This window comes from Symphalangus syndactylus, chromosome 3 (assembly GCF_028878055.3).
Source record: "Symphalangus syndactylus isolate Jambi chromosome 3, NHGRI_mSymSyn1-v2.1_pri, whole genome shotgun sequence".
Classification (NCBI taxonomy): domain Eukaryota; kingdom Metazoa; phylum Chordata; class Mammalia; order Primates; family Hylobatidae; genus Symphalangus; species Symphalangus syndactylus.
The window spans coordinates 113,494,992-113,520,608 of record NC_072425.2 but is presented as its reverse complement, the minus strand read 5'-3'; the positions used below and the strand labels follow the sequence as shown (position 1 = coordinate 113,520,608).

The 25,617-nt window shown below is 36.7% G+C and overlaps 1 protein-coding gene across 3 annotated transcripts in view; it reads right to left on the bottom strand.

Moving 5' to 3' along the window:
* ABCB1 (ATP binding cassette subfamily B member 1) overlaps nt 1-25,617 on the bottom strand; it is a 220,939-nt gene that overhangs the window by 57,871 nt on the left and 137,451 nt on the right. For all 3 annotated transcript variants that reach the window (XM_055272791.2, XM_055272792.2, XM_055272794.2), the window contains 4 exons: nt 12,640-12,691; nt 8,928-9,119; nt 8,214-8,385; nt 3,404-3,528 (listed from right to left, as the gene is read on the bottom strand). In XM_055272791.2, the coding sequence (XP_055128766.1) occupies nt 3,404-3,528; nt 8,214-8,385; nt 8,928-9,119; nt 12,640-12,691 (541 nt within the window). The remainder of the gene's footprint in view (nt 1-3,403; nt 3,529-8,213; nt 8,386-8,927; nt 9,120-12,639; nt 12,692-25,617) is intronic.

Genomic DNA, 25,617 nt, shown 5'->3' with positions numbered 1-25,617 from the left:
CAAATTTAAGATGTCTTTAATTGTAACAAGTACTGGTATTCTGTCATTTTATAAAGCATTAAGAAATGAGTTTAATAGGACATTCCATATGCGGCTAGGACTCAAAGGGCTATACCTCAGTATATTAAGCAACACACAGCAGAACTTTCATGTCTCAATCTTGGCACCAACCAGGTGAAGGAAGGAAAAAATAACCTCCCTGAGAATCTGGACCACAAAGTAGGACTCATGCAGGTCTGAGCATGAATTCACACTACCAGTGTTGTCCAAAAACAATTAGACACAGAATTTAATGTAAGGTGGTCTCAGGTTAGCAGTGCCCTTGGTGAATAGCAGAAGCAAACATAAATCCTGCCTGAAAGAATTGGACTTCAATCCAGATCCACAGCAAATGTAAGATGGCACTGACTGATAGGTTTATTTTGATTTCAGCGATGATGGATTCATTCTGAATGGATGAAATACTATATATTTTCTGATTGTTCATTCCTGGTTTACAGGAATGCCATTTATTCTGAATAATGATACATACCCAGAGATCTTATTGCATTTTGTTAGCTTATAAAACCTACTGGAATTTCTGTGTAGACAATCTTATCGTCTGTGAATAACAACAGTTTTCTTCCTGTTTTCCAATCCTTACTGCTTTTCTTTTTTGTTTTCTTTTTTTCATTCTTACTCTTATTTGTTTTGTTGGTCTTATTATCTAGTACTAGTACAACAGTACATAGAAATGATAGTAAACAGATTTGCCTCATTCATTATTTGTTTTTTTAAATTGACAGACAAAATAGTATGTATTTATTTCATTCATTATTTTAAGTGTTAAAATGTTTTTAATGTTTCACCACTAAATGTTTCCTGTGGGTCTCTAATATATTAAGAAGGTTGTTTCTTATTCCTAGTTTTACGAGTTTTTGTCATGAATCGTATATAATTCATGCTTTTCCCCTTACATCACAACAAATTTTTTCTTTTAATCTATTAATATGGTTAATTATATTAACAGATTTCCTAATGTTAAAACCATCTTTCCATTCATAGGATAAAGCCAACATGTTCAGGATGTTTTCAATTTGATATTTTTCCATGGATTTATTTAGCTAATTATTTATTTGTTTATAATTTCTGCATCTATGTTTTAGGTGATACTGTCCTTTAGTTTTCCTTTCTCATATTATACCTGCCTGGTAGTATAGTATCAAAGTTACAGTAGCCCCATAAAATGAACTCACAACTTTTTTTTCCATTTTCTACAACAATTTATGTAAGATAGGGTTATCTCTTTCTTGAAGTTGTGGTAGGACTTGCCTACAAAATTATCCAGACTTGTGATTTCTGCTTGTAGGAGAGAAGCAGTGGAAAATGGAGATTTTTAACTTTGAATTCAATTCTTTTCATGATTATGGGTTTACTCAGATTTTCTCCTTCTTAAGTGAGGGTTTTAACCTACAATTTTCTAGCATATTATCTATATCATGAGGGTTTTTAAATTTATTGGTATAAAGCTGCAATTTAAAAATAGATTTTTAAATCTGTTACAAGTTTTCCCTATTCATTCTTTTTTTGTTCCTGATTAAACATATAAAATGGTTATTTATAAGTCTTTTTAAAGAATTAGTTTATGGATTTGTCAGTCTTCCACTCTTTTGCCTTTATTTTCTATTAAATTAATTTTTGCTCTTACTTTTATTATTTCCTTCTAATATTTTATTGTTCTTTCTCTAACTTCTTGATTTAGATGTTTAGTTCTTTAATTTTCAATAATTTTATATTTCTTCTACCAGATACTCTGGTATCACTGGATTAGGACTCATTTTTAATGTGAAATCCTCAGCTTTGGAAAGAGATTGTTTCCTAGTTCACAGAGTAGTATAAATTCAGACCCCAACTGCAGATAGCAGTCAGGCCTGAGAATCTAACTTCTATGGGGAGATGTTTTCCTCCAGCTGAGAAACCAGGAAGAAGCTGTTAAGTTTTGTCTGTCTTCCAATGCTGTTGGGCTGTTGGGCATATTATTTTTCTGGTCCACCTTTTCTCTGAGGAAAACTGGAAAAGAATTCCAAACTCAAAACTTCATTATGTCTCTGCTCAAATAACAACTAATCAGAAAATATTTTTCTGAATAACTTATCTAAATAGTATCCTCATGATTCTCTTATTTTATTTCCCCAAATAATATTTACCCCAACTGGTGTATTACCTATTCGATTATTTGTGGTTGTCTGTAACCTTACCCACCCCCATTAGAATTTAAGCTCCATGAGAGCCGGGGATTTATTTCATTGAATATTTGCTCAGTCATTAAGCAGGACTCCTCATTTTATTAGCCAGACATCTTTTAAAGCAAAAGCAAAGACTTTAGCAAAAATCAAAATGGAACATGGATATTGCTTTCCTTTGAACTATGTCACTTAACCATTATAAATTATTCTCAGAGGACATATCTTTATATGTGTGAATATACCATAGAACAAGAGTACTCCAAACACATATGCACAGTTAAAAAAATTATGCAATGAATACTCATGTGAGTATACCTGAGATCAAGAAACAGAACACTGCCAGAACCACAGAATCCCCTGCTGTGTGTTCGGCTGTCCTCACACAACTTCTTTTCTTCCCCAGAGCTAACCATTATTCTGATTTCTGAAAATTCCCTTGGTTTTCTTTATGGCTGTACCACACAATGTAAAACCCCCTTAACCAACACAGTTTACTTTTTCATACTTTCAAAGATATATATATATTCATAAGATTGAAATGTTATAGCATCAGAATATTATAATTTATATTCAATTTTAAATAAAATCTGTTTCTGCTTAGAAATCAGTAATCTGATTTATATTATAAATTTCAATAAATTACCACCTATGCTTTCAGAAATCTAACAAAAGGGAACAGTTGCAAGCACACTACTAAACAACACATAATATAAAAGATTTTGAACTTTTGTACACATAAGTGCTTTTTGGTTATATTGTTATCTTCCAAATCATATGGAAGATAAAGCATATGCCAGCTGAATAGGGGCAGAAAGGAAAATGAACCACAGATTAAAACGTCCGCATAGATCTTACATCAAATACTCAGTCAATCTTAGAGAATCACTAATTAACTTGATAGAGGAAAAAAAGTCAGAGGTATAAAATATATTTCAGCCTTAGGAAACTATTTTTATGTTATTGCCCATCTAGAAAACTCTTTGAATTAGCAGATAAAAGAAAAGTACAATTAGAATTGCAACTTCTCTAAAATATTAGTTATGCTGTAATATATCCATTAAGCTATTTAAGAAAACATATATATGGGAGAAAATGCTTATAACTAACACTATCAATCTGAAGGGCATTTGAGAAGACAGAATTTAACATATCTATCCATTTAAAAAAGAAACTCAAACCTTTCAAGTTCTTTCTTTTGTCCTCCAAATGCAATCACAGTTCTAATTGCTGCCAAGACCTCTTCAGCTACTGCTCCAGCTTTTGCATAAGCTAAGAGTTCTTTATCAGTAAATGAAGATAGTATCTGTATAAAAATACAATTTTGGATCATGAAAAAAACACATCAATTTTATCTTTTGTAAAGTAAAAATAAATGTATACATAAATGCTGCTTGTACATTAATGCATGTGTAGAGCAAAGTCTGTCTTTTACTTGCCTTTGGTCTGTATTAACAGCCACTGGAGTAAACCTCTCCCTGAAACCAGCCATTGATGCATGAACTTGGGTCCCAGAGGGTCCTATTATGAAAGGTGGATCAATTGCAGTGGGAAAAGGACTAACGCTATTGTACCTAGAATGCTGAAGTGGTCAACTACCTAAATAAAGATTACACATGACAGGCCAGGTGTGGTGGCTCACACCTGTAATCCTAACATTTTAGGATGCCAAAGACGAATAATTGCTTGAGCCCAGGAATTCTAGACCAGCCTGGGCAACATGGCAAGACCCCACCTCTACAAAAAATTTAAAAATTAGCTAGGTATGGTGGCACATGCCTATTGTCTCAGCTACTCAGGAGGCTGAGGTGGGAGGATCATTTGAGCCTAGGAGGTCGAGGCTGCTGTGAGCAGTGGTTGTGCCACTGCAGTCCAGCCTGGGCAACAGAATGAGACCCTGTCCTCCCCACCCCTCCCCCAAAATTACACAAAACCAATTTATTTTAAAAATTTTGATTAAATAGAATTATATTCTTTCAATAAAAAATTCATAGGCACTTGTGGACTCATTTATGTAAGTAACATTGGTCTATCCCTTCTTGGCATAAAAAGCTCAAAGTTGTTTGGGTTTTAACAGTGGATTTCTCCCTTTCTTGTGTGTGAAAGTAAAAGGAGCTATGACAGCTAGAGGAATGGGTGGATGAAGGCAAATGAACATTGATTAGTTATATTCTAAGTGCAGACATTGTGCTGCACGTACCTAGCCTCTTTAGTACCCAAAATAATATTCCATTGATTCACTAGACATTCCTGACTTCTCAAAGCAATCTTCCTGGGGCCATCCCACCATATTTGCAAAACCATTCACGGTAGAAGGTCTGAGATAGGGTGGCCAGCGCCATCCCTTAACAAACATCTGTAGAATAGAGGAGGCGCCTACAACATGCTTTAGGAATGTTTTTCTGCTCCTTCTGAAACCTTATGGTGCCACAACAATTGCCACAATGGAGGCAACCAACAATAGGAAGATCACTTCAAAGTGATACTTTAAAGAAATACTTTAAAGTTAGGCGTTTTTAAAAATGTTATTTTAATTTATTATTAATATATCAAATACCACAATGAATTCTACAAATCTAGCTCCCTTTTCCTTCTATGACCTTCCATCATTATAAGCAGACAAAAGTATTGTTGAATCTTCATTAAGTGTTGTGTTTTTCAGGAGATCATGTCTGTGAAAAGAAAAAAAAAAAAGACCTTCTAACCTATCCTATTATCAAGGATATGAAAAGGCCAGGTGTGATGACTCACACCTATAGTCCCAGCACTTTGGGGTGACAAGTGGGAGAATCACTTGAGGCCAAGAGTTCAAGACTAGCCTGGGCAACACATAGAAACCCCATCTCTACAAAAAAATTAAAAACTAACTGGACATGGTAGTACACAACACAGTCATGATGCAGAACAATTCAATCACAAGGATCCCACCAGAGAATATTATGAATGCTTCTGTGCACATAAACTAGAAAATCTAGAATAAATGGATAAATTACTGAACACATACATCCTCCCAAGACTGAAACAGGAAGAAATAGAATCCCTGAACAGACCAATAAAGAGTTCTGAAATTGAGGCAGTAATAATAGCTTATGACCCCCTAAAAAAGCCCAGGACCAGATGAATTCATGGCTGAATTCTGCCAAATGTAAAAAGAAGAGCTGATACCATTCCTACTGAAAATGTTCCAAAAAATTAAGGTGGAGGGACTCCTCTCTGACCCATTCTATGAGGCCAGCATAATCCTGATACCAAAACCTGGCAGAGATACAACCACAAAAAAACTTTGGGCCAGTATCCTTGATGAACATTGATACAAATATCCTCAACAAAATCCTGGCAAACTGAATTCAGCAGCACATCAAAAGCTTATCTACCATGATCAAGTAGGCTTTATCCTCAGGATGCAAGACTGGCTCAACAGATGTAAATCAATAAATGTGATTCATCACATAAACAAAAGCACATGCTTATCTCAATAGATACAAAAAGGCTTTCAATAAAATGCAACATCCACTCATGATCAAAACTCTCAACAAACAAGGTATTAAAGGAACACACCTGAAAATAATAAAAGCCATCTATGACAAACTTTCAGCTAACGTTATACTGAATGGACAAAAGCTGGAAGCATTCCCCTTGAAAACTGGCACAAGACAAGGATGGAATCAACCTAAATGCCCATCAATGATAGACTGGATAAAAAAAAAAAAAATGTGGTACATAGACACTATGGAATACTATGCAGCCATAAAAAAGAATGAGATCATGTCCTTTGCAGGGACATGGATGGAGCTGGAGGCCATTATCCTTAGCAAACTAACTCAGGAACAGAAAACTAAATACTGCATGTTCTCACTTATAAGTGGGAGCTAAATGATGAGAACACATGGATACATAAAGGGGAACAACACACACTGGGGCCTATTAGAGGGTGGAGAGTGGGAGGAGGGAGACAGTCATTAAAAATAACTAATGGGTACTAGGCTTAATACTTGGGTGATGAAATAATCTGTATAACAAAGCCCCATGACACAAGTTTGCTATGTAACAAACCTGTACATATACCCCTGAACTTAAAATAAAAGTTTTAAAAAGTTAAAATAAAATAAACCTGCCTTACTCTAGCCGGCAGTTGTTCTATTTAAGTTTAGCATGATAGTATTGGCCTACTTTTGTGAGCTGTGGTTCCAGGAGCGGTTTAATATTCAGAGTGTTTGTAGTATTATTTTGGTCGGCTTGATTTATGTGAAGCTTCTAGGGCTCCCACTGGCCCCTGCTTCTGCTGCTTGAGGGAGTGAAAGTGGTTTTTCAAGATCAGACTGCCAGGTCGGAAAGAGTGTGGTGGTTTCCTGTACCAATGCCCTCTAGTGGCGCAGTGTCTCTGGGCGCTGGGAAGACAGTCTTGGGCACAAAGTACAAAAGAGGCTTCCTGGGCCAGGTCACTTGCTGTGATTGGGTCCCTTTCTGCTATGTCTATTTGCTTCTGTGTCTCTAGGTTTGAAGGTAGAGCCTCAGGCTCACAGACACAAAGAGGCTTCCCAGACCCAGAGTGAACTACATTTCTTTTTTAATATGATTGACATCCAAAGAATTTAAGAAATTTGTTTGAAATGATACCAAAAGTATAATGCTGAGTGGGGATTAAAGCTTAGGTCTCTAGCAGCCAGCCTGGGGCTCCTTTTACTAAATAAATAGCATGTGAAGCAATGCATAATTAATCATTAAAAGATTAACTCATGGTCTGTTTTTAATCTTAACTTAAAACAGACATCAAAACATTTTAAGTAGTTTTTCAACAAATACTGATGTGAAGAGTTTGCCACCTAACTTGCTTAACAGTCTAGTATACAGAAAAATCAATTGACAAGAAGCTTTTGCCAAATATTTTAGTTAACTGATAATCCCCAGAAACATTATTTGAACTCTATGTTACTCTGAGCAAAAAATTAACAGAGACCTCAGAACTTCAGTTTCTTTCTCTGTAAAATGCGATAATAACTATACTTCAGAAAGATCACACAGGCATTTGACTGACAATAAATGCTCAATAAATGATAATTATTATTTGCAGAAACAAAATAATATCCATTATACAGGTTAAAATTTCTAAAGTTTCTTAATACCTACAGCCTGACTTATTTTGTGTGATGCTTGGCTTTGGTTGTCCATTCATTACTTTTGCTACATGAATTTATATTGCCTTCTCTAAGTTGTGTTGAACTCCACAAAAATTACATACTGGGCCAATTTCTCTACTGAAAACACACTCATATAAAATCAGTTTGAAATTAACACCATGTTCACCTTGAAATGGAAAATAAGTTTTAAAAGATCACTGGAAACGTGTGCTGGGGTAGAGGGCCATTTCTACCTGTCTGCCTTCATGACAGGAGAGAGAGCTGAAGGCCAAGGATTTATATGCATCCTTAGGGACTAGAAAGTATCTATTTTCTTAAACTATTTTATAACCAAAAATTTAACTATGTATGAATGCTGACAAAACTGTAAAATCAATTTAAAACTTAAACAAAAATCTAGAAAGCCAAAATCATTAAAGTAAAAAAAATGTTAATTGAATGGGACATCTGTTGTTCACTAAACTTGAGTCTCTACTTGCCGTGTGAATAGGGCATCATCCACTAGAAAGCATGGTTCTTTGGAGTTCAGCAAGTTTTTTGTTTGTTTGTTTTGTTTTTGTTTTTGTTTGTTTATTTGCTTGTTTTCTTACAAAGGCAGAAGATAGATATGAGAGCTACATTCTTCTTTCTCATCCTTTCCCCAAATAATCACATGGCCAAGAGCAGCATGGAGTCTTGGCAGGGGTGGTACTCTGTGAGGCTGGATATGCTTATCCAGCTGATTTTGAACAGAAAACATAAAAATAACAAGTACAGAATCAGAGTCATCATGTAGTAAAAAGACCTTTCCGTAGGGTGAGAGCAGGAAGGGAGAAGGTGCAGTTCAAAATCTGGATTCACAGGCTTCACCTACCTTTGCCCAGACAGCAGCTGACAGTCCAAGAACAGGACTGATGGCCAAAATCACAAGGGTTAGCTTCCAACCACGTGTAAATCCTACTATAAACCCAGTGAAAAATGTTGCCATTGACTGAAAGAACATTCCAATTTTGTCACCAATTCCTTCATTAATCTTGGAGACATCACTAAAAGAACAGATAGTGTTAGAAATAAATGTCAGAATTGTAAACAACAACTTTTCTCATCAAGCCTGTTTTGAGTGTAGGGTAGTTTATAGCTAGAGTATTTTGTGCCTATGCTTTGTTTTATTTAGCAGGGTACAAGTTTCTACTAGGATATTTGTCATTAACAACAAAAATCCATAGCCCACATGGCCCCAGGAAATGGACATCGTGTACACAAGAAGTATTCAACCTAGGAATTTCAAATTGCTCAGAAATTTCCTCAGAAAGTATCTTGTTTTGCTCTACTGCACATTCTCAGAGGATTTCTTCATTCTGGCAAAGTCAGTCCTTCATTTAATGCTAGTCATGCAGGTCCCCTCATACCCTGTCAAGGCACTAGGAACAAAAGGATGCACACAACGTGGTTGCTGCTTAGAAGGAATTTTGTCTCATAAGTACCTTTGAATGATACACTAACATCTCCTAACAGATGTGATGACATCTATTTCATTTTACTAAGAATAAGAACCACATCCAAGTTCAGCATAAAACTAAATACTTACTCTGTAAGTCGGGTGTTAAGCTCCCCAACATCGTGCACATCAAACCAGCCTATCTCCTGTCGCATTATAGCATGAAAAAACTGTTTTCTAATTTTGTATATTTGTCTTCCAGCTGCCAGGCACCAAAATGAAACCTGAATGTAAGCAGCAACCAGCACCCCAGCACCAATTCCACTGTAATAATAGGCATACCTGAAAAACAACAAGAACACTGCACATGCTCTCTGTTTCCTAATCAATGTACCTTTTCCAAAGAGACCACTCATTCCTATTTTTTCACTTATCTGGGTATCTCGCCATACTTAACAAATAAGAAGGGGTTGTAACAAGCAGAGTTGATAGTCACCATCCAACTATGTTTGCACCAATATGGTGGAATGGTTAAGAATGATTTCTGCTTTGGCTCAAATCCCAGCTCTTCACTTCACTGCTGTGTAATCTTAGGCAAGCTGCTTAACTCTTCTAAGCCTCAGTTTTCTAATTATAGTAAAACAGAGATAAAAATACTCATGCATGAAATACACTTGGACCAGTGCCCAGCACATAGTAAGCACTCAGAGAATGCCAGTTACTGTGAAAGATGGGTGGTGTATTGGGGAATCACAGCATCAGGTAAGACCCACCACTGTAATATTGTCTACTTTTATTACATCAGCATCGGTTGATAAGTGCATTGGGTTGGTCTCTGTACATTGGGGATGAAAAGAAGTGACAGAACTTGTCAGAAAGTGGGATCAATAAATGGAAATAATCCCTTGGCCTTTGGGGCTAGGGATTATCCCTTGGGCTATTAATCTAGTAGAGTTTAGATGCCAAGAGAAAACTGAAATTTTTAAAAAGTGGTTTTATTTCATTTGCCCAACTGGCCATCGTGAGTTATCCTAAAATGCCTAACGAATCAAATAGTGGCCCTTCCAATTTAAATTCTAGCATTAAAAAACACGAGTATTGTCTTAAAAAACAGACCCTTAATCAATCTAGAAATGCTGAATTAATGTTTCCTTGCTCTGAGTTTTCATATTTAAAAAAGCAAACAGGCAGGGTGTGGTGGCTCACGCCTATAATCCCAGCACTTTGGGAGGCCGAGGCAGACAGATCACGAGGTCAGGAGTTGGAGACCAGCCTGGCCAATATGGTGAAACCCTGTCTCTACAAAAAATACAAAAAAATTAGCCAGGCGTGGTGGCATGCAACTGTAGTCCCAGCTACATGGCTACTTGGGAGGCTGAGGCAGAAGAATCGCTTGAGCCCGGGGGGCGGAGGTTCCCGGGAGCCGAGATCGTGCCACTGCACTCCAGCCTGGGCGACAGAGCTAGACTTCATCTCAAAAAAAAAAAAAAAAAAGCAAACAATTCACGCCTGTAATCCCAGCACTTTGGGAGGCCGAGGTGGGCGGATCACAAGGTCACGAGTTCGAGACCAGCCTGACCAACGTGGTGAAATCCCATCTCTACTAAAAATACAATAATAATAATAATAATAATAATAATAATAATAATAAAATTAGCTGTGTGTGGTGGTGCACACCTGTAATCCCAGCTACTGAGGAGGCTGAGGCATGAGAATCGTTTGAAGGCCGAAGTTGCAGTGCACAGAGATTGTGCCACTACACTCCAACCTGGGCAACAAAGCAAAACTCCATCTCAAAAAAAAAAAAAAGAAAAAGAAAACAATTCTTGGGCTTCACCAAACAATTAATTTTTAGGTTAAAGGCAAACATTCTAAAATGACATACAGTATTCCAATATTCTCACTTTTTGAACTTCACTACTTACCATCTTCAAATTAAACTGTGTGCTTGAATCATGCAGAAGCTATAAAGATGGCTAGGTAACAAGCAGACAGTCTCTGACATTGCTGTTCACAATTCAGTACTCAGCCCATCAGGAATCTTGGGAAGCAAGTTTTCCCCAAACTCTACCTTGTAACTTACAACGCATTTATCAAGGAAGATGTAATTAGAACACTAAGTTTTAGTTAACAGATAACTCAATAACTAATTACTATCTAAGTGTTCATGATACAGTAAGAGATAGTATTCTATCTAAGTGTTCATTATATAGCAAGAGATAGCAAATAGAAACCCCACATCACAAGTAGAACTCATGCTTTGAGAATAAGTTAATGTATTTTAAACTGTCAGTGTATGTTTACTCAAAAGCATGTACATGATGATTAAAAGACATTCTGTTTCATTTTCCCCAATGGAAAAAACAATGCCTCTCCACAGGAATATTTGGAAGTATTTGCTCCTCAACTTTCAAAATATGATAAAGTGTCTCCATTTTTGGCAGGGCATGGCGGCTCACACCCGTAATCTCAGCACTTTGGGAGGCCAAGGCGGGTGGATCACCTGAGGTCAGAAGTTCAAGGCCAGCCTGGGTAACATGGTGAAACCCAATCTCTACTAAAAATACAAAAATTAGCTGGGTGTAGTGGCACACGCCTGTAATCCCAGCCACTTGGGAAGCTGAGGCACGAGAATCGCTTGAAACCAGGAATTGAAGGTCGCAGTGAGCCGAGATCGCACCACTGCACTCCAGCCTGGGGGACAGAGTGAGATTCTGTCTCAAAAAAAAAAAAAAAATCTATTTTTTTCAAACGTACCCAGATCATTTACGCCATAATGTAGAATCATTTTCTTCTGATTCACCTACACGTACCTTTGGACATCTGTTATAAACTGTTCTGGGGAATAAACTTCAAGATATGTAAATCATTAACCAAAAGCTTCCCCAGTATGAGTTAAGAATTAGAGAGACTATATTTTTTCTGGGATGTTTTATTTTATTGTTCAGAATCAGATGTTGAGATTAAAAAAATTCCTTTTGGCTGCTTTCATTATCACATCATGTCTGAAAACATCCAGGAAACAAATAAATAATCATAAGCCATTGAAAATAATTATTCTCTCTCTCTCTCTTTTTTTTTGGGGGGGGTGGGGGACAGGGTCCTGCTCTTTCCCCCAGGCTGGAGTGCAGTGATGTGATCATAGCTCACTGCAGCTTTGAACTCCTGGGCTCAAGCGATCCTCTCACATCAGCCTCCCAAGTACCTAGGACTGTAGCTATGTGCCACCACACCTGGCACATATATATTATAGAAAATAATGATTCTTAATTCAACTATATTTTAAAAAGCTACCTTAAACTCCTCTAATTTCCTTGTATATTAATATGATATTCTACATTGATCATATATGTCCATTTTAAGCTTAACCCTAACTTTTGTATACTTTATGCAGCTAATTCTTTTCTTAAAAAGTCTACATATGGCCGGGCGCGGTGGCTCACGCTTGTAATCCCAGCACTTTGGGAGGCCGAGGCGGGCGAATCACGAGGTCAGGAGATCGAGACCACGGTGAAACCCCGTCTCTACTAAAAAAAAATACAAAAAATTAGCCGGGCGTGGTGGTGGGCGCCTGTAGTCCCAGCTACTCGGAGAGGCTGAGGCAGGAGAATGGCGTGAACCCGGGAGGTGGAGCTTGCAGTGAGCCGAGATCGCGCCACCGCACTCCAGCCTGGGTGACAGAGCGAGACTCCGTCTCAAAAAAAAAAAAAAAAAAAAAAAAAGTCTACATATACTCTTGTAAAAACTAACAAGAGTGTTGTTCTCCTCAAAATTTCTGTGATGCTAATGCAAAGTTTTAAACATTTCTACAACTTGATGAATATAGAAAAGCTTAACAATAGTAAGGAGAATGTCTAATTACCTGGTCATGTTTTCCTCCAGATTCATGAAGAGCCCTGTATCATTGATATCACCTAGACCACCACAAAACAAACATATACCATTTATGTCTCTTTAGTCTCCATTAAAAATAAACATGTGAAAATGAATCGAACTCACTGCACTTAATGATTTACACAAAAATAGGTCGAACTGACTCAGTTTTAATTGTGTGTAAGCATTATGGCATTCATTCAAATACTTCTCTGCTGACTGTGCAACCACATATACACTAACTCAATGATGTTTATTTGCAAGAAGAAATCCACATTTGGTAAGAGGTAGTCTGTCAGCAGAAATATCAGTGTCCTTGAATTAAAATATTTTTTGGAATATCACTCCAAGATCCCATTAAAGAAAAATCTTTTGTCCTGATAAATGCCACTGAGTACTTGGTACTAAGGTATATATTTAAAATCTGAGCATTTTTCCAGTTTTATTCTTATTTAAAAATATCAAATACAAAGAACAGTGTAATAAACACCAGTGAGCTCATCGCCCAATATTAGCAAATGCTAACATTTTTGGATAAAAAGTACATTATAAAAGTATTTCATAACTTTACCCCTAACACACAGACACACACACGCACACACAGACACATACACACACACAAGCACTGTTCAACATTTTGGTGTGTACATTTTCAGATTTTCTTTTATGTGTGCATGTATATACACATAAACACACATACTTATTTTTTAACAATGGAGTCATAGTTTACATTCAGTGGCCAGATTTTTTCCTATCAGTATATATATGTGTGTATCTATTTTTTCAATGTTGCAACTATTTCACTTGTTTCCAATATTTTACTGTTACAAGCAATGCTGTGTTAAACATACTTATATACATACGTTATAAACGTACAAACAGTAAATATTTTCTAGGATAAATTATCACAATTGAGACTGCAAAAAGTTATGTTAAAATGAAAGCACCTGTTTCAGTTGAGTCTGATTTCGACAGGTGTGGAAAAGAGGGGAAAAACTATTTCCAGCAAAGTGAACAATATGGACAAAAGTCAACGGCAAGTTTGAAGAATGGGTAAGCCTGTTTTTGACAGGCGTAGGAAGTGTGTTGTGTGGATGGAGGGAGGTGGTTATGTAGCTGGAAAGATAATCTGGGTCCTGCAGGTATGGTGCAAGAAAACAGACCAGCAGTTGTTCAACAGTTTTGAGCAAAATAGGATATAATTAGAAGTATGTTCTACGAGAGTTTAGCCACCAGCAATGTATACGATTAACTGGAATGTGGAGAGACTAAGGGACTTGAGCTACTATAACTATGTAGGGAAAGAGAGTCTAAATGAGAATAGAAAAGAAAGCAAGTACTTACAAGATTTATAGAGGAAGAAGTTACAGGACTTAGCAACTGATAGAATAGAAGTAGAGAGAGTAAAAATTTTAAAAATGATCAAGACATCAAGCCTAAGCATTTGGAGAACGCTAGTGTCATGGTGGGAAATAAGAAGTCAGCAAAAAGAGCTACTCTGGTCAGAGGAGAGATTATTAGTTTGGTCTTGAACATTTTTGTTTTGCAGTGCCTGGCACATTCAATTGAAGATGTCCAATAAGTATTCAGACTGTAACTTTCCAGTTTTAGAGAGAGTTCAGATCTAAAGATTTAGGATTCATGTGCTAGAGGCCATAGCTAAATCCATCTCTCCTTACCCATAAGGACAGGCCAGCAGATAGGGAGAAAACAGCAGGCCAAGCACAGAATCCTGGAGAAAATCCATTAAAGGGTAAGACAGAAGGTAGGGAAGAAACAAAGAGATGCAGAAGCATAGAAAAACATGCAAGAGGGATTCTTGACTGCTTTGCCTTATGTCAATACAACAATAAACTTTTTCAGATTGAATTTTTATTTAAATCAGTTGTGAGATTTCTTCTGCTCCACGTTTTCAAAAATGAAACAGGACATTGAATAGTCAGGTGAGGATTTTTCTCCAAATCAATCTTGGGAAACCTTACATTACCTATCTTCTCTATTTACCAGGAAATGTCTCTATATAGTATTAATTGTTGCCAGTATGTCACTACCAAATGAAGACCAGTTTTCAAGTCTAACTAAATATCTGTTTTCTACTCATTGTTTCTACCAGTTTTCTCAATTCTTAAGATAAGAAGCCAAGATAATTTAAACAAACGTTCTTCAGCAATGATGTCTTCTAAGTCTACAGTCATTTCTAAATAGCTCAAAAAGTAAAAAATTTTGTTTAAGGTCAAAATTGCCTCCTTTATATTTGTGTGTCCAATTACACCATACCTATAGCTTCAGCCATCAAAATACATAGAAAACAAGTCTAGCACCAAGTTCCTTTTATTTGTGCTTCACCTTTCAAAGTGTACCAGTCAAAATAAAAATTGGGCATTCAACAAAGAAGTATAAATAATTCTATTATAAAGACATATGCATGCATATGTTCATTGTAGCACTATTCACAATAGCAAGGACATGGAATAAACCTAAGTGCCAATCAATGACAGACTGGATAAAGAAAACGTGGTACATAGATGCCACGGAATACTATGCAGCCATAAAAAAGAATGAGATCATGTCCTTTGCAGGGACAGGGAGGGAGCTGGAGGCCATTATCCTTAGCAAACTAACACAGGAAGAGAAAACCAAATACCACGTTTTCACTTACAAGTAGGATCTAAATGATGAGAACACATGGACACACAGAGGGAAACAACACACACCGGAGCCTTTTGGAGTGTGGAGGGCGGGGGGAGGGAGAGAATCGGAAAAATAACTAGTGGGTACTAGGCTTAATACCTGGGTGATGAAATAATCTCTACAAAAAAACCCCATGACACACGTTTACCTATGTAACTATATTAGTCTGTTCATATGCTGCTGATAAAAACATACGTGAGACTGGGTAATTTATAAAGAAAAAGAGGTTTAATGCACTCACAGTTCCACATGGCTGGAGAGGCCTCACAATCATGGCAGAAGGCAAAGGAGGGGCAAAGGCATGTCTTACATGACGACAGTCAAGAGGGCACATGCAGGGGAACTCCCATTAATAAAACCATCATCCTTTATGCAGTGGACTGTCATTGAAGGTTATCACCAGTTTGTAGGACCTCATTATCCTGGTTCTCCTACTTCTATCACTCTGATGCTTCTCCCTTAATCTCAGTTACTGACCCCTTATGCTCTCCCTCTTTCCTACACAGTGGTGTTTCCCAGAACTCTATGCAGGCTTCAGGCTGACCTCTGCCACTTCCACAGCTTCAGTGACCCCAAAAGATATCTAGAGCTATTCAAATCCGCTCCCTCTTCACAGTTAACACTCTGGTTCAAGTCCCCATCATTTTTTACCTCTCCTGTAACAAGACTACTGTAACTAATCTTTCTACCCCAGTTAGGTCTTCATATTGTCCCCAGATTTTATATTTGAAAGCAAAAGTATAATCATAGTGTTTCCACTGATAACCTTCAATGACAGTCCACTGCATAAAGGATAAAGATCAAGATCTATGATACATCACATTAGTTCCTTTGCAATCTTGCCACAATATACACATGAAAGAAAATATGTTTGAAGTACCAACGATGATTTCCCAGATATTTTCTTTATCCCCACACCTATCTCATCATTTCAGTAGCTAGAGCACTGTGCAGTCACTGTCTTCAGTCTTCAGAGAGGGCTGCTGCTGCATTAAAAAAATTTATATACATAATAAAAGCCAAGAAGAAACCTGCACTATATATATAATGTTCCCAAAGCCTATGCCTTTGAGGGTTAGAGAGGAAACTGAGCATAACAGAATATTTTGTTTAAATTTCATGAGATTAAGCTCCACCCTTTAGACTGAAAAAATATTTTCCACATGCTGAGAAGAAAATAAGTAGTTGAGAATTGCTGACTACATAGGCACTGGAGGATCCAGGAAAAAGAAGCCTGCCTCCTGCCACCTAAGCAGACCCTAGAGCAAGACCTCAGAAAAGGAAATGTGTAGTGAGTTGAAGGGACAGCTTTAGAACAGCTTCCAAGAGTCTCTTTGGACCTAGAGAGATACGGAAGGAACAGAATGACATCAAAGCTTCTAAGAGAGGAGGACGAGAGAGCTTGACGGAATGCCTGTGTAGATGATGATGCTGAACAACAGTTGGTCTTTTCATTCATCTGAAACTATGTTGGCCTACAAGACACACCCTAGGGAAAGGTGAGGGCTACCCCAAAATAACTGAGATTGGGTTTTTGCCACATTTGCTGAAGAGGGACTCAAAATAGAAATTATGTTATACAAAATAAAAGTTATGATTTTTGCACACTTGGATTCTGGAATCATAGTTACATTTGCTACATCCCTTTCTAGTGTCAACTCACTTCACTCCCCCATCCCCATCTTCACCAGCTTTCCCCACTTCTGTGTAGCCCTGGCTGTAAGCACACCGAAGAGTTTACTGTTCCCTAACTATCCTATTTGCTTCCTTCAAGGCTTTATCCATTCTGCTTTCTCTAACTGGAATGCCCTTTATCAAAATTTTTCTCCTGGAATATACTCTTCCTCCATGAATAAGCTAAAGGATTACATCATCTTACCCCTAGCAGAGTGACTTATCCTGCAGTAGAACTCCATAGTAATTGACAGATGATTCAACTTACTAAGTCATACAAAAATAGAAGTATGACTATTTACACCTATCTCTTCCTCCCACGCCCATTGGTGTGAGGTCATAGAAAACTGAACTGTATCTAGTTTATCTTTATATGTCCAGTGCCCAACCTGTTGTATCTGCTATAACTTAGCATATTCAAAAAATTTACAAGTGGTTTCACAGAGCTACTACACAAGCCAGACCATTTATCAAAATATTCCATCCAACCATTCTCCTACTTTGTATACAAGTGTCTCACATATTTTTAGATTAAAGAGAGATACATTAGACCATTCTACCTGGCAAGAAAAGCCTTTTCTAAACCCAAGCAAGACTTTAAAGGATAAGACTGTACCATTTAGGGATTTTTTATCTGACCTAAATACTTCAGTACATTTAGTAACTTTAATAACTGAACACTTAAGAACAGTATGAATAAAAAATATATAACATGGATACATTGGTATAGTCTTATCCTTTGATGATGCATTGATAATTCCCTAATTGGTAAACTGAGATTATATTGAAAAGGTGGTTTTCAAACTGTCTTCCACAGAGACTTCATGCCAGGTATAATTCCAGACACTGAAGATACAACCCAGAATGAGCCACTTTCTCTAATATCATCGGATTTCTGTTCAAGCAAGAAATCCTTTCACTTTTAGGCCTCAAACTTCAGGTGACAGGGTAACACTGCTGACCTATTTAGCACAGTTTTTCCCAGGAACTTCCGTTTTTTTTCATTTAGCTTTTCTACCCATTTAAGAAGCTCTAATAAACCAATAAACTACTCTTCTTGTGCAGAAAGCTCCATCAGCCACAGGGAAGGGGAATTTGGATCTTTTGCCTAAATGATAAATCCCTATGGCATTGGCCCAAACTGAAGCCTGTGACTCAGTGTAGTTGGGCTTACTGCAGGTGACAGAGATGATTCCAGGAACTACAGTCTTTTTATGTGAGCTGTTTATACACTTCTGGCCTGAAGAGCTGTGCCTCTTGCCTGACCTTCCTGACACACTAAAAATCAAACTTACAGGGCAGCATCCAAGAGATTTAAAAGACCAAGTGCTGGCATTTGCTTCCAATTTAGGCAGAGTGTGAAAACCACTAGTAGAGTGAAAAAGATACCAGACTAAAAAGTAGGATTCCTGGCCCAGGAATTCATCTCTGTCAACCTGCAAGCAATTCCATTATGGCCACATTAATTCAACTTCCTGGGCATGTACTTCTATAAATTATGGGTTCAGGCTAGATAACATCTAAGCCCCTTTTCACCTACAAAATTCTATTGTTCAGTCTTTTATTTATTCATCCAATTTCTTAAGCACCTAGAATGGGTTAGGTACTATCTGTATATTGATCTTTATTTTTTGCTGTTTTTCTAATATATTGTAGAGATTACATTGTAACTAATTCTACTTTTGGCTTGAAAATCATTAACCAAAAATATTATCATATCATATATTATTATGGTCTTAGAAAGCTGTACTATATTTTGTTTCTCTTTATATAACCAGTGCCCAACCTGTTGTATCTGCTATAACTTAGCTTATTCAAAAAATTTACAAATGGTGTCACAGAGCTATACATATACACACACACTATATATAAGTGTGTGTGTAAGTATATATTATATATAAAATATAATTATATGTAAGTATATATAGATACTTTTACACACATATATAATAGTATTAATCTCATGTGTATTTAAGAATTAAAAGAGTTACTGCATGTAAAGCTCTAAGAACAAGACCCAGCACATAGTAAATGTTCAACGAGGGCTGGCTTTAGTTATTGCTAACAGTTGAGTTCTTCCTTAAGGCTTGGGGCTCCCATTCCTTCTACTTTTCTCCATAATCTATCCCAGAGGATTTAACATCGCATTCAACTTAAATAAAGCCAAGTTGATAGTCCTGGTTTTTTTAGCTTTACTTTTAAATTTATTTAATTTTAATTTTAATTTATTTTTAATTTGGGTGGTACATAGTAGATGTATATATTTACAGGGTGTATGAGATATTTTGACATAGGCATACAATGGATAATAATCACATTAGGGTAAATGGGGTATCTATCACCTCAAAAATGTATCCTTTCTTTGTGTTACAAACACTCCAGTTATACCCTTTTAGTTATTTTTAAATGTGCAATAAATTGTTGTTGACTGTAGTCACCCTGTTGTGTGATCAAATACTAGATGATATTCATTCTAGTTAACTATATATTTTTGTATCCATCAACCATCTCCACTTCTACCTCTGCCACCCCACTACACTTCTTGGCCTCTGGTAAATGTCATTCTACTGTCTATCTCCATAAGTCCAATTGTTTCAATTGTTTTAATTTTTTAGCTCCTACAAATAAGTGAGAAATGTGAAGTTTGTCTTTCTGTGCCTGGCTTATTTCACTTAATATAATCTCCTCCGGTTCCATTTTTGTTGTTGCAAATGACAGGATCTCATTTTCTTAAGGATGAATAGTACTCCATTGCGTGTATGTATCACAATTTCTTCATCCATTTACTTGCTGATGGACAGTTAGGGGAGCACCCAAATCCTGGCTATTGTGAATAGTGATGCAATAAACATGAGAGTGCAGGTTCCGTATATTGGTTTCCTTTCTTTTGAGTATTTCCCCAGCAGAGGGATAGCTGGATCATATGGTAGTTTAATTTTCCATTTTTTGAGGAACCCCCATACTGTTCTCCATCATGGTTGTACTAATTTACATTCTCAAAAATGTACAAGTTGTGAAACAGTGTACAAGGGTTTTCTTTTCTCCACATCCTCGCCAGCATTTGTTATTGCCTATCTTTGGATAAAAGCCATTTTAACTGGGGTGAAATGATATCGCATTGTAGTTTTGACTTGCATTTCTCTGATGATCAATGATGTTGAGCATATTTTCATATACCGGTTTGCCATTTGTATAGCTTCTTTTGAGAAATATCTATTCAGATCTTTTGCCCATTTGTTAATTGGAGTTTTTTCCTATTGAGTTGTTTGAGTTCCCCATATATCCTGGTTATTAATCTGATGTCAGATGGACAGCTTGCAAATACCTTTTCCCATTCTGCCGGTTGTCTCTTCACTTTACTGATTGTTTCCTCTGCAGTCCAGAAGGTTTTTAACTTGATGTGATCCATTCGTCCATTTTTGTTTTGGTTCCTTGTGCTTGTAGGGGTATTACTCAAGAAATCTTTGCCCAATCTAATGTCCTAGAGAGTTTCTCCAGTGTCTTCTTTTAGTATTTTCATAGTTTCAGGTCATAGATTTAAGTCTTTAATCCATATTGATTTTATTTTTGTATATGGTGAGAGAAAGGGATCTCGTTTCATTTTTCTGCATATGGATATCCAGTTTTCCCACCACCATTTTTTGAAGAGATGGTCTTTTCCCCAATATACATTCGTAGAAACTTCGTCGAAAATTAGTTCACTGTAGATTTATGGATTTATGTCTGCATTCTCTATTCTGTTCCATTGGTCTATGTGTCTTTTTTCTTTGTACCATGATGTTTTGGTTACTAGCTCTGTAGTATAATTTGAAGTCAGGCAATGTGATTTCTCCAGTTTTGTTCTTTTTGCTCAGGATAGCTTTGGCTATTCTGGTTTTTTCGTGGTTCCATGTAAATTTTAGGATACTTTTTTCTATTTCTGTGAAGAATGTCACTGGTATTTTGGTAGCGATTGCACTGTCTGTAGATTGCTTTGGTAGTCCGGACATTTTTAAAATACCCATTCTTCCGATCAATGAACATGGAGTATCTTTCCATCTTTTGTGTCCTCTTCAATTTTTTGCATCAATGTTTTACAGTTTTCATTGCAGAGATCTCTCATTTCTTGAGTAAAAGTTATTCCTAGGTATTTATTTCATTTGTAGCAAGAGTAAATGAGATTACTTTCTTTCTTTCTTTTCAGATTGTTTGCTGTCGCCATGTAGAAATGCTACTGATTGTTGTACGTTGATTTTGTATCTTGCAAATTTACTGAATTTATTTATCACTCCTAATAGTTATTTGTTGGAGTCTTTAGGTTTCTCCAAATATAAGATTGTATCATCTGCCAACAGGGATAATTTGACTTCTTCCTTTCCAATTCAGATGCCTTTTTTTTTCTTTCTCTTGTCTGATTGCCTTCGCTAGGACTTTCAGTATTATGTTGAAAAACTAGTGAAAGTGAGCATCCTTGTCTTGTTCCAGATCTTGAAGGAAAGGCTTTCAGTTTTTCCTCATTTAGTATGATACTAGCTGTGGGTCTGCTGTATGTGGCTTTTACTTTGTTTATGAATGTTACTTCTATACCCAGTTTTTTAAAGTTTTTATCATGAAGGGTTGTTGAATTTTATCAAAGGCCTTTTCATCATCAACTGAAATTATCATATATTTTATATTCTTCATTCTGTTGATATGACATATCACATTGATTAGTTTGCATATGATGAACAATCCTTGCATCCCTGGGATAAATCCCATTTGGTCTTGAATAATATTTTAATGTGTTGTTTTTTTTATCCATTCAGCCACTCTGTCTTTTGATTGGAGAATTTAGTCCATTTAGATTCAATGTTATTATTGATAAGTAAAGACTTACTCTTGCCATTTTGTTTGTTGTTTTTTGTGATCTTCTCTTCCTTCTTTCCTTCCTTCTTGTCTTCCTTTTAGTGAAGGTGATCTTCTCTGGCGGTATGTTTTAATGTCTTGCTTTTAATTTTTTATGTATCTGCTGTATGTTACTTTATTTGAGGTTACCATTAGTTGTGCAAATGATATCATATAACCCATTTTTAAACTGATGGCAACTTAATGCTGATTACATACACAAACAAGCAAAGGAAAAACTAATACAAACTCTACACTTTAACTTCATCTCCCTACTTTTTATATCTGTATCTGTTTATATCTTATTAGACTGTGTCTTGAACAGTTATTGTAGTTATTATTTTTGATAGGTTCATTTTTTAGCCTTTCTACTCAAGATACGAGTAATTTATACACCACAATTACAGTGTTGTAATATTCTGTGTTTTTCTGAGTACTTACTATTACCAGTGAGTTTTGCACCTTCAGATGATTTCTTATTGTTCATTAACATCATTTTCTTTCTGATTAAAGAACTCCCTTTAGCATTTCTTGTCTAGACAGGTCTGGTGTTGAATAAATCCCTCAGCTTTTGTTCATCTGGGAAAGTCTTTATTTCTCCTTCATGTTTGAAGGATATTTTCATTGGATATACTATTTTAGGATAAAAAGTGTTTTTCTTTCAGCACTTTAAATATGTCATGCTACTCTCTTCAGACCTGTAAGGTTTCCACTGAGAAGTCTGCTTCCAGACATATTGGAGCTCCTTTGTATGTTCTTTGTTCCTCTTCTCTTGCTCCTTTTAGGATTCTTTCTTTATCCTTGACTTTTGGGAATTTGATTGTTAAATGTCTTGAGGTAGTCTTATTTGAGTTAAACATGCTTGGTGTCCCACAACATTCTTGTACTTGAATACTGATATCTTTCTTTAGGTTTGGGAAGTTCTCTGTTATTATCCTTTTAAATAAACTTTCTACTCTAATCTCTCTGTCTACCTCCTCTTTAAGGCCAATAACTCTTGGATTTACCCTTTTAAGGATATTTTGTAGGTCTTTGGGTGTGCTTCATTCTTTTTTATTCTTTTTTCTTTTGTCTCCTCTGAGTGTGTGTATTTCAAATAGCCTGTCTTCAAGCTCACTAATTCTTTCTTCTGCTTGGTCAATTTTGCTATTAAGAGACTGTGATTCATTCTTCAGTATGTGCTGCTGGTGGGGGAGGGGAAGAGTGGTGCAGGCAATTCAAGACTCTCTTTCCTACCTTCTTCAGTGCCTCTTTCCTTAATATGATGTTAAAACCAAATAGTGTGGTCACTCACCTGGTTTTTAGTTCTTATGATGGTGCTTTGTTTTGTGAATCGTTGTTCAATTTGGTGTTCCTGTAGGGATGGGGGCAAGGGTGATGATTTCTGGAGGCTTTTGTTTGGCTATCTTGTTCCACCTCCTCCTTACATTTTATTATTTTTTAATCTTTTAAGTTTTATTAGAGACAAAGTCTCACTATCTTGCCCAGGCTAGCCTTGAAGTTCTGACCTCAAGTGATCCTCCCACCTCAGCCTCTCCAGTAGCTGGGACTACAGGCACACACCACCACACCCAGCTTTTAGTCCTATTCTTTATACCAAGTTTTAGTGTCATTTCTTCAACTGCCTGGATGTCATTTTACAGGCACCCCACCTGCCATCTTCACCACAACACGTTTAAAACCACAATCGCTTTTATCTAGGATCATTTCCAGATAGTGGCCAGTCTCATAAGGAAGATGAGAATTCACAGAATACTACAGAAATTCATCAGTGATTAAGCTTTGTTCACAAAAAAAGTGAAATGACAGAACCAGAGAGTTCCCTAGGCTTCAGTCATCAGAGATTTTAAGGCAAAGGTTACACATATTCTGTAATTAAACCAGAGATAGATGGGAGTGGCTGTCAGGAAATCTGGTCCACAGTAAAACAGCAGAACAAAAGCTGATGTCTGTTAATTAAGGCAAAGTATTGAGACGAGAAAACTTACGAGGGTTCTATTGCATCAACAGAGAAGGATCTGCTTACTGAAGAAGGTTTTAGAGCTGTCTAATTAGATCCTATGTTTAGTGTAAAAACCCCCAGGCTTTCAAGAGGCTCCGCAAATCCAAGTCCCCTTAAGCAAGGACTACTTCTCCAATAAGGAGGCTCTGGTATCTAGTCCACTCCCTTGGAGAGATAATGAGGTTCTGCCTAGGGAAGGGCAAAAAGAAGAATGATCTGACAGTATCCGGGGCCCCAAGAATTTAGTAGGCTGGTTCTCCCTCCACAGGCATGACAGAGCATGTTTGCCCTCATCTGTGGAACAAGCATCAAAACATTTGATGCTATTCCCCCCCTTTCCAGGCAGACTTGAGGGTATCTGGCAGTCTGAATCTGCAGACAAGCAGATTAGTGATAGTGTAGTAAGTGTCCTAAAGTGAAAGTCATAGTAAAGATAGCATGCTGTCTTTGGAAAGGCATGGAAGGATACACAATGGTGGGGGGAGTGGAAATAAGGAGTGGCAGTGAGGGAAGGGTATTAATCTTACTTATTTAATCTTTATTTTAAAATGGTTCCATATGTTACACAGAATATGTACATTTTGTGTAGGAGATAGATACTGACCATATTTGGTTATCACCTCCTCTTGGAAGCCTCCCATGCTTCCTCTATATGGAGTCAGGTGTCCTTTCTCTGTTTTTCCAATGCATTTTATTTATCTCTGTATTATATCACTAATCATATTCAACTGTATTTATTGGTTCACTTTTCCATCCCTCCCACTACACTAAGCTTCTCAAGAGTTGGGAATGATGAGGGCATGTACTATGACTGGCACACAGAATGCTCTAATACAAATTAATTGATGGATTGACTGAAGATACAACCCCTCACTCAATACCCTACCTCAGAGATTGCCAACCTTTTTCTATAAAGGGCCAGATAGTAAATATCTTAGGCTCTGCAGACCATACGGTTTGTACAACTACTCTACTGTGCCATTGTGGCATAGAAGCAGCCATAGGCTGCCTACATTCATAAAATGTAAATGAATAGGTGTAGCTACATTTCATTAAACTTTATTTACAGGTACTGAAATTTAAATTTCACATAATTTCCATGTGTCACAAAATATAATTTCTTCTTTTGATTTTTTTCAATGATTTCAAAATGTAAAATCCATTCTTAGTTCACAGGCTGTACAAAAAGAGGCAGCAGGCCAAATTAGCCCAAGGGTCATAGTTGGAGGACACCTACCTTCCCTGAAAGGCATGGCTAGTGATTCGGTAACAAGGAAATTCTACTTAAAGCGATGATTATTCACATCTATAATAGGTACTGAGTAACTCTGAGTATGTCCTAAACTTTCAACAACTATGAAAATTGAGGTAGTATCACAGAATTTTGTAAAGAAGAAATTATATAAGGAACCATATCATCATTGCAAGTTATGTAATTTCATTTGTGAGGAACATGAAAGCCTGTTGATAATAACAGTAACTAATATTTGTTGAGTACTTTTTATGACTAGACTTTGTTCTGTGATTCTTCAATGAATGAATCCACTTAAATATCACAACCATCCTGAGAAGTAGGTTCTATTGTTATCCAACTTAATAACTAAAGTATGAATAACTTCCCTAAACCTCAAAACTAAAAATTGGTAAGGGTATGGTTTTTGAGCCAGGCAGTCCAACTCCAAAGTATGTTTGCTAACCACTAAATATACCACCTCTTAAGAGGATAACAAAAGTAAA